This window comes from Arachis hypogaea, chromosome 10 (genome assembly GCF_003086295.3).
Source record: "Arachis hypogaea cultivar Tifrunner chromosome 10, arahy.Tifrunner.gnm2.J5K5, whole genome shotgun sequence".
NCBI lineage: Eukaryota > Viridiplantae > Streptophyta > Magnoliopsida > Fabales > Fabaceae > Arachis > Arachis hypogaea.
This window is the reverse complement of record NC_092045.1, coordinates 29573320-29582653: the sequence shown is the minus strand read 5'-3', so window position 1 is coordinate 29582653 and position 9334 is coordinate 29573320. Positions and strand designations below refer to the sequence as shown.

The following is a 9334-nucleotide window of genomic DNA, read 5'->3' as shown; positions in this document are numbered from 1 at the left end:
TATTAAGCTAAAATGCTAACAAAAATGAAAATGCATACCCACAATGGAAAAAAAGGGGACAAAAGAGTGCATACCAGCTCTATGAGATGCAGCTGAGGCTTTGTTCTAGTGACAAATCCTGTGCCTCTTAATGTGCTGCACCCAGGTTTGAAACTTGACTGAGGCCAAGTAGTTAAATGTTGCGTGTGCGAGTGTGTAGTGTGTGCTTGTGATGTTGTAAATGTCTAAGATTGGAGATTGTCCAATCCATCTAACCAAAAACAAAAAAGCTCCATGAGATGAATTATGAAGAATGAATTAAATTTTTAGATAAACCTAATGTTGAATATGTTGCAGAACAATCACTGGAGTGCGCTTACTAGTTACTATACACTCGAGAATACTAATGGTGTTCCAGGATTGGCATGTTGTAATCAACAAATGCTCTCTATACAAAAATAGGTACAAATAAAAAGAACCTGATGACTTGGTAAATTTATCTTGATTCCAACTTTCTCCACAGATGAAATGCTCTCCTGATAATAGGATCAGCTGAAAACCCTTCAGCATATGCACTGATAGCAGTTAAAAGGCTGTTGAATTTACTACCATTGTCCTGTACACAATTTATTTTACACGGGTTAAAGCAAGAATTCATGGTACTAATATACTCGAGTTTATAGCAATGCATATGATTATGGTGTTCAATTATGAATTTGAAGGGCAACTAATAATTTAATGGTAAGTTTTCCCATTTTCAATTCCATAAAAAAGGGTTTTGCAAAGTCGAGCAATCAAAATAAAACAGTTTTGATGATTTTGAAATGCATTAGAATCTGGAAAAAGTTATTGTTCCCATAAAAAACATAATAATTTGATTCCTTAAGAAAGACGCACACCATTATTAGGGCTTTAAAAAAGAGTTCACAATAGGACTGAAAGATATGCCATAAACTAATTAGAAAATATAAAGGTAAAATTTAAAACTCAAACCGACTCTGATGCCACAAACCTCTGGTTTCTTGAATAAGATATCTTTTGTAGCAAATGGCACCATGTAGAATGGAAGATCAGAACGCAACAATGCCTGTCACATAATATCAAGCTGTAATATATAAACTTGTAGAATACAGGACATGCAGATCTGGAAAAGGAAAAATAAAATATACAAGAAAAGTGTAGGAAGAAAAGAAAAGATCAGAGATCTAGATGCTTGCCAGTTCCTTGCTTAAGCGTGCCTGCTCAGCATTTTCAATCAACGTCTACAAGGGAAATGGCAAATGAAATGACAATATTAGATCCAGATGCCTATTATTATCATATATAGAAACAAATAAGGTTGAAGGGGAGCCTTGGAGCAACGTTGAGTTGTCTCCGTGTGACCTCAAGGTCATGGGTTCAAGTCGTGGAAGCAACCACTGATGTAATTATCAGGTTAGGATGCGTAAATTACACCCCTTGGGTGCAACCCTTCCCCGAACCCTACGTTAATGCGGGATGTTTACACACCGGGCTGCCCTTTTATTATAGTAACAGACAAGGTTATAATTACATTCAGATGCCAATTGCATCAAGAAACCTTGTTTATCATGTTGAACCAGACACAAGTTCCAAAACCAATATAACCATCACTAGTGCAACTTTAATGTTACACATATAAGCATAATAATTGATCAGGAATACCTTTCTAATGCGATCCTCTTCTATTTGATCAACACATTCCAATAACGTCTCCAATGTGCCTGCACATATAAGCAAAGCAAAGCAAAGAAATATGACTTAAGAGTTAAGAAATACATTCATAAGCATAAGAAAGTACAATCCTATCTGGACTAGAGAGTTTTAGAACCTTACCAAATTTACTGATCAATTGCACAGCATAAACATCTCCAATCCCGCTAACTCCTGCTTTTACAAAGTACTATTTTGTGTCAAATACTTAACTCCAGAAGCTTATATGTTATACGTGAATACTTGGAAAGGACAGTAACCCATTCTTGTCTACTGTCTATATTCTGTAGCAATGATGATTCATTAAGTGGAGAAGGAATGAAAATTCCTGCCCAGAGCTTGATTCCACAATATAGAAATTACCCTAGAATATAAGAATGAGATTCCTTGTAGAATGGGATGATTCACTGCTACTTTTATTTCCTTATATATCTTAATTAGAATGAAAAATTCATATTAAATATATGCCAAGACATGGTGCAAAAAAACAGTGAACCAACATCGCTTTTATTATTATTTCCAGTCAGGTACAATCAAAATAAGAAGCAAAGTTGAAAAAAAATTGTCAACTTCATAATATCATTAGCAGAGTTAAGCACCACTTAGCAAGTCAATCATGTTTTAAGAACCATCCTGCTAAAACTTCAGCAAGTCTATCATCTGCAATAAGTACTTCCTCACTTTCTTTTTTATTTTTAAGTGATGTTATAGGATTATTGTCACATTGAACTTAAAGAGAAATAAAGAGAGAAGATAAAATATGTTTTACAAAAAAGATAATGCAGTAATGGTACCATTATTTATACTCATAATCTAGAGTATAGTGTGACTAGTACTAACACTGCTAACATTATAAGACTTCAAAATCAAAAGCATCATAATCTTATAAAAAAAATGCGACTAATAAGAACCTAAGCGTATCCTCAAAGTCAAAAGGACTCCCATGCTATCAGTAAACCCGTTTGATTTCCCTTTTCACACTTCAACAAATGATGTAAACATGGAGAAGGGAAAATAACCTGGAATGTTATCAGATCTGTCACCGGAAAGTGCAACCATATCTGCGAACTGTGATGGTTTAAGACCTCCATATCGTTTTTCAAAGTCCTCAACTCCAAATGAAACCATCCTAAATGGCGGAAATAATTAAAATTGAACATATGAGTAAGCTACTTTGTACTTTGTGAAAGTAAAAAACAAGCAACAAATTAAAGCTCTAAAAAGCAAAACATCTTTTTTGCTCTGATCCATTTATCAGAGATGACGCCCTCATATTGGTAGGTCATGCTTCCCATATTAATATAAATATAAAATAAAAATTCCTCTTTTACCTTTTTGAGATATTTTCTTGATTTTTGTGGTTGTATTTACATTATCTATCATTCTTTCTTTTTTAAAGAAAATTATTAATTAAATTCTAAATCATCGTTGAAACTTTTTTCTTTAGTCCAGTTTATCATTCAAATAAGAAAACCGGATCCCTCATACTATTCTTTCTACTGCAATCCCAGTAAAAGGGGAAGCATATTAAGTTCTTAACTATTTCTGCAGTAAGTCAGTAACTTGTTGCAATATTCAAATTTGATTTAAGGGGAAGCATATTGCTGAATTATTATTCAACATCCAGCAACAATCCAATACCTGTAATACAGCTTTTTATTTACTTATTTATGAAAGTTCACACAACTGTCAAGAGGTGATTTTTAAAAACTAGTAAACAGCTATACATTTTGCAACAGAGGATTGCAGGAGGTGGATTAAAATGGGTTTCTATCCTTTTCAATTTTGTTAGTTTGGTAAAGTAATTTTTACAGATAAGATGTTAAGAGGGACGGGAAAAAAGGTCAAACCCTTTCATGAATGATTTCTCATTCATTTGTTGTCAGAAATAAGGTATTATTGCATAGATCATTAGCAGATTAGCTACCACGTAACAGAGAAGAGAAAATCATCTTTGGTACTTACTGATCTCCTCGTGGAGCAATTCTAAGGAGGCGTAATGAAGGAGACAGAATCTGAAAAAAGTCTTTGTCTGGGGAGACAACTCGTACCTACCATTCATCAAGACCAGATAATCATCAGTGAATTAGTAGTATCAGCAAGGGTATTTTCCATAAGGAAAGCAATATGTCATGCATTTGTCTTCTCACACAACAATCAACATTCTGTATATAGCACAAAAAGAAATTAAAAAAGGCCCTAATTATGATAATGATTTTTTTTCCGATCCTGATAAGGAGAAGATTGCTAGCATGTCAGAATAATTGCAACTTTAGGTTTTGGTCTGTGCCTGTACATTATGTTAACATTCAGAAATCAGAATAATCTGCTGTTATATGTCTTAAGCATTGATTTTATTCAATAATAAGTATACAGACTTAAAACCAAATGATTACACTTCCATTTTCTCAAGAGATTAACGTATTGTCATTTTTATTTTTATTTTCTTGTGATAGCAAAGAGATTAGTATGTTGTCAAATCTGAAGAAGTTGCATCAATGTGTGCGTGTGTGTGAAAGAGAGATAGAGTCATTCTCTATATTCCCCAACAATTAATAAGATCACCTTATACCCAGCATTAACATTCCTTAAGGCCAATGTTCCAATCACATCATCTGCCTCAACACCTGGAACCTGTTTTCAAAAAAAATTATATCATTTGTATTATATCCTTAAATCCATGACCCAACTTATATCTGCAACATGTACTTGCCTCAATGACTTTGATGGACATTGCCTTGATGGAGGCTTTTAGGTACTGAAGTCCCTGAACAATGGTATCAGGAGTTGGAGGGCGATTGCTCTTGTAGGAAGGGTATAGATTGTGTCGGAAATTCTGACCTTCAAATAGTGCAGAAAAGATTATGATGAAATGCAATTAGAAACTTCAAAAAGATAAAAGCTTTATAGTAAGACATTTTCGAAGAAGGTAAAGTTTGAATAAAAATGTTATAATCAGGTACTCATTGTCATAAGAACACCACAAAAGAAAAATTTGCTTGCCCAGCCTAATTTGAAGTGAAGAACCAAAGTGGAAATCTGAACAGAATAAAAGATCAAGGCCATGCCATACCACACAATAGCATATACTATGAAAAATGGATAGATATTGTGGTCCTTACTTTTCAATGAAGCTCAAGAAAGAAATAGAAATATGAGGAAAACCAGCCTCAGCCTACCTCATTTATGCTGAACTAATTTAGCTTGAGAATACAACAGAAAAATATTGAATCCAACAAAGTCTGGAACCAAGTTTTCTTGAAATATCTACCAAAAGATTGAGATCATTACAGTGTTTTAAAATTGCGGCCATGGCGGCGCCATGGCGGAATGGCGTGGTGGGATTTGACCTCACCGCCGTATGTAGGCCACCGCAACGTGCTTATCACGGCGGGGCAAAAGGCGCCGCAATCGCGGTGGCGCCATGGCGGTCCGCCATGAAGAATGGCGAAAATGGCGGGTTTTTTCGGGTTTTTTAAAAAAATTCGAGGGTAATTGGGTAATTTTGCAAAACCCTAAATGAAAGTGTAACCCACCTTCAGCAGCTGCAGTTCAAAAACGAGCCTTCCTCTCTGAACCTCCAGAACGGCTCTTTCTCTGTTCTCTTTCTCTCTTCTCTCTGCCTCCAATCACCGCTGAACTTAGCCACTGCCCGTCGCCGCCCGTCGCCGCCTGTTGCCGTTCGTCGCCGACTGTCGCCGGTGGTGGTCACCGCCGTTCATCACCACAATTCCCTCTTTTTTCTGGTTTGTAGAAGTACTGTTTCTTTTTTTTTTTTTCATTCAGTGAATCAGTTCACCCACTTCCCTGTCTCCTTCTCTTTCTCTTCCCTCATAAACCTCTCTTCCTCCCACTTTGAGTTGGAACCTTGTTTTTGAAGCAATGGGAGGACATGAGCCTACGACATATACTAGAAGACAACAAAATAGAAAAAGAAAAGAACCTGCAACTGCAAGAGGTGGTGCAAAGGGTGGACCAAGTGGGTCTAAGGCTTCAAAAAAAGGAAAAGGAAAAGCAGTAATTGTGGAAGAGGAAGAAGAACCACAATTTGAAGATGAAGAGAATTCTGAAAATGAAGAAGAACAAGAAGAGGAGATTCAATTCAATGATACTGAATCAGAGGATGATGAGGGGGCAGAGGGACACGATAATAATCGTGTTAATTTGGATGAATTTGATGAGAGCTAGAAATAGAATGTAGATGGTTTATAGTTTTTATGTTTTATGTCTTCTATTTTATGGCTTGCTTATGACTTTGGAGTTATGATTTGAACTTGATGTTATATTTATTTGCTAAATTTGCTACTATATTTGCTATATTACTTAGATGTTTTATGACTATAAAGTTGCTTATATAGATAGATTTTATAGTTTATTATATTTGCAATTTTTCTGCATGTTTTTTTTGTACATATATGTGTATTTTAGGTAATCCGCCATTTCCACCATTTTCCGCAACGCCATCCGCTATAACTTTATGGCGGATTTTTGGCTCACCGCCATGAGCCGCCATCCGCAATCAAAAACTATGGATCATTATCTTGTTTACCTCCAATTTTGTGATGAACAAAACCAGACAGATCACCTCCATAAAAACCACTAAATATACATTTAGTATCATACATGGAGGGACCTAGAGGAGTATTGTCTTTTTGGAGGAAGGGGGAAACAGATGAAAGAACACCATACTTGAAGTCAAGAATACAAATGTAAAGCTGAATTATTTTTTAAGAATAACTGGGAACTTTAGTAACTCTGTTCTTGTCCATGAATAACAACAAAAAGAGGGGTTCAAAGTCCTATATTGGTATTGCTCTTCTATCCAATTTCATCATGCAAAAATACGGAAACCAAGAATCAAACATACCTTTTGCGTTAAAACAGTGTTTTGATGAATTAGTGGAATGACCAAAAGGAATTCCTGAAACGAAAAGTTTTTCTTTATTAGACTCTGAGGGGGACTTTACAAGCCAATGAACAAGAAAAATGCAAGTTAGCCTCTCGAAAGAAAGAAAAACTAAATGATGTATGTTTCAAAATATTTTGAAAGGGCCAGATGTCAACTTCTAGAAGAAATCTACACTAAATATGAAGATAATAATCCTCCTAAGATACTTTCTTTACTGATCATAATAACTTTTATCCAAACACAACATTGTTAACTATCACTGCAAGAACTTGGTGGAAAGTCATGCAATCAAACAGTACTTATTCAATGTTTCTAAATAGAAAAAGTTCCTTTTGGTTACTTTTTAGCCTAAAAGACAAATTGCAATTTACCCAAAGTAAAAAAAGCAGGAGCTGCGATATTTCAGAATTTATCATTCAAGTGAGCATACACCTCAATAGAAAATGTATAAAATAGTTCCCAGTGACTAAAGAAAACAAAGATACATTTTTGTCAGCTTGGAGAATATAAGACAAAAAGTCAAAGATACTAACAAATATACAGGAAGAACTTTATAACTCACCATCATGGTCAAACACCACCTGCACACAAAAGAAGCCATACTATATCAGCAGTAATAATAATACATAAACACCAAAAAAAGAATAAGAATGAAATAATGGGCCAGGGAAAGAGAAATGGTGATAAAAACTTTTAATGGAAATACATGCTTTTTCACACACATAAATACATGATTGACAAAACTTACCACAACATGGGAAGGGATAAACTCCAGAACATCAATAATCTGCAAAAAAGAAACCAATAATAATATTGATAAAAATAACACATAACATATGAAACGAAATGAAACTTCTCTGTATACTCAATTACAGTCAAAATTATTGGATGCAAGTTATATTGTCAATGGAAGGTATGGAAGAAACTTGCAACTAAGCTTGAAGGATTTTCAAGAGCACAACATAATTTTTCTCACTTCTTGATCAAGAAAACACTAGTGTTTCTATGATGTAAACTAAATACTCATCAATTGTCTGAGGTGCATCAAGAGGAAACTGAAATAATGTGCAAACTGGTAAAATTGTAGCCGTCACAAAACCATGCATTTTCTACTAGTGATTTAGCATTTGCTGACACTAGAAGTGCCATAATTTAATTAGACAAATGGCTTTGCTAATCTTGTGCATAGTCCATCCCATGATAATGCTGTCACATAACAAAATGCTTCTATTCAAAGGATTTATAATTATTAATCCATGTGAGAATATAGGAATTAGTGAAACTAAGATCGGTCATCCTACAAAATCAAGTTTACAGTCCTTCAAAATTTGAATTCAGGAATAGGATAGGCTACAAGAAATTATCCTAAACCATAGTTTTAATAGTTTTATAATCAATTTGTGTCAAATAGACATTACTTTACTTTAATTGGCCACTAAATTTAGTATTTGCATAGAAGTCTTTCAATTCGAAAAGCTAAAATGAAAAAATAAAAAATAAAAAAAATCTACATATACATTATAACTTACAAGTGAGAGAGCCGTAAATATCGTTAAAACCCAATCTCCATTTCCATCGGCATGTGTTAGATGACCATGGTGCAATTTCGCTATCACACCACAAAAAGGAACAACAACATTCATTTACAATTTTCTTTTTTTTTTTTTAAGAAAAAAAAAGGGGGAAAAATCCACATAATACAATAAACACCACACAATCCAAGTTCTCTTCTCCCAAAATGAAAATAACAAAAAGTAAGCAAATAAATAAAAACATTGCATACCTAAAAGCTTGTAATAGGCCCTATGAATTATTGAGGTGCCATCAATGAGCATGACTCTGCCATTGGAAGCGGCAGAGTTAGCTGCAATATCCGCATTGCTGAGCTGCAAATATTCTGGAATCAAACTCGCGTTGCTGGACGCACTACAATAACCCTAACGAAACGAATCCGCAACAATCGTAAGCAAGCAAACAAGAGAATGAGACGATAAACCTTCGAAGCGATACTTCAGAAGCAAAATAAAAATAATAACATTGGCGCGTGCGGCCACCTTGTAGACGAGGGCGCGTGGTTGTCGAAGCGGTCTTGGCGGTTGAAGATTGCGAAGGGAAGTTGCGACGGTTGAGAAATTAGCCCGGAGTGGGAGCGGAATGGTTCTGCAATGGGAATGAAGGTGCAGAAGAAAACAGTGATACCTATAGCAGCAAGCCATTTGTATCTTGGAATAGCTACCGTTGAAGCTGAAATGGAAGTAGCATTGAAGCTGAAGCTGGTAGCAGCATTGATAAAGAGTGTTCGAAACGGAGCAAAGAAGTTTGCAAGTGTGTTTGTGTCTGAGACGAGCAAGAGAAACAAGGAGCAGTAATCAAAATCCGGAACTCTTGTTAAGCTGTTCAATTGGGCTCACCATAATGGGCTCACTTTTTGAATTGCCGTAGGGAATGTTTGTATTTGGACCGAATTGTAATCTGAGCCAATACGACGGCCCGCCCATTAACCTAGGGTTAGGGAAACAAATTACCTGTATATTCTTTACCAAAAAAAAAAAAATTATCTGTATATTTTGTGGTTAGAGACTTGCACTAATGTGGCTGAGGCATGTGATGTAGTGGCAATGATGTTTGCCTCAAATTAAGCGACACCACGATCGAATCTTAGTGGAGTTGCTAGGTTAGTGTGCGTGTGTGGAATGTGTGTGTGAGTAGGGCTAG

At 35.4% G+C, this 9334-nt stretch overlaps 1 protein-coding gene across 5 annotated transcripts; it reads right to left on the bottom strand.

The window, feature by feature from the left end:
- Positions 1-283: 283 nt before the first annotated feature.
- On the bottom strand, positions 284-8977 carry LOC112715477 (uncharacterized). 5 transcript variants are annotated; one of them, XM_025767244.3, is made up of 15 exons: positions 8674-8977; positions 8403-8556; positions 8149-8228; positions 7368-7406; positions 7182-7200; positions 6578-6631; positions 4424-4551; positions 4276-4344; positions 3676-3761; positions 2730-2839; positions 1834-1884; positions 1663-1721; positions 1197-1241; positions 992-1066; positions 284-595 (listed from the first exon to the last, which is right to left on the bottom strand). In XM_025767244.3, exons 1-15 carry the CDS (start codon positions 8833-8835, stop codon positions 476-478), a joined length of 1251 nt encoding a protein of 416 aa, XP_025623029.1. In that variant the 5' UTR covers positions 8836-8977; the 3' UTR covers positions 284-475. The 5 variants fall into 5 exon arrangements, with proteins under 5 accessions (XP_025623029.1, XP_025623030.1, XP_025623032.1 ...); XM_025767245.3 differs by having other exon boundaries at positions 8403-8505; positions 8674-8969; XM_025767247.3 differs by having other exon boundaries at positions 8403-8505; positions 8616-8967.
- Between the last annotated feature and the right edge of the window lie 357 nt (positions 8978-9334).

Bases quoted from the DNA above. Each gene is read 5' to 3' on its own strand.
- LOC112715477 (XM_025767244.3), bottom strand. From the start codon at position 8,835: ATGGCTTGCTGCTATAGGTATCACTGTTTTCTTCTGCACCTTCATTCC. The intron at 3,762-4,275 runs GTGATCTTATTA...GATGAATGGTAG, and splicing joins ATGTTAATGCTGGGTATAAG to GTACGAGTTGTCTCCCCAGA. The intron at 1,067-1,196 runs GCAAGCATCTAG...ATTATGTGACAG, and splicing joins CACGCTTAAGCAAGGAACTG to GCATTGTTGCGTTCTGATCT.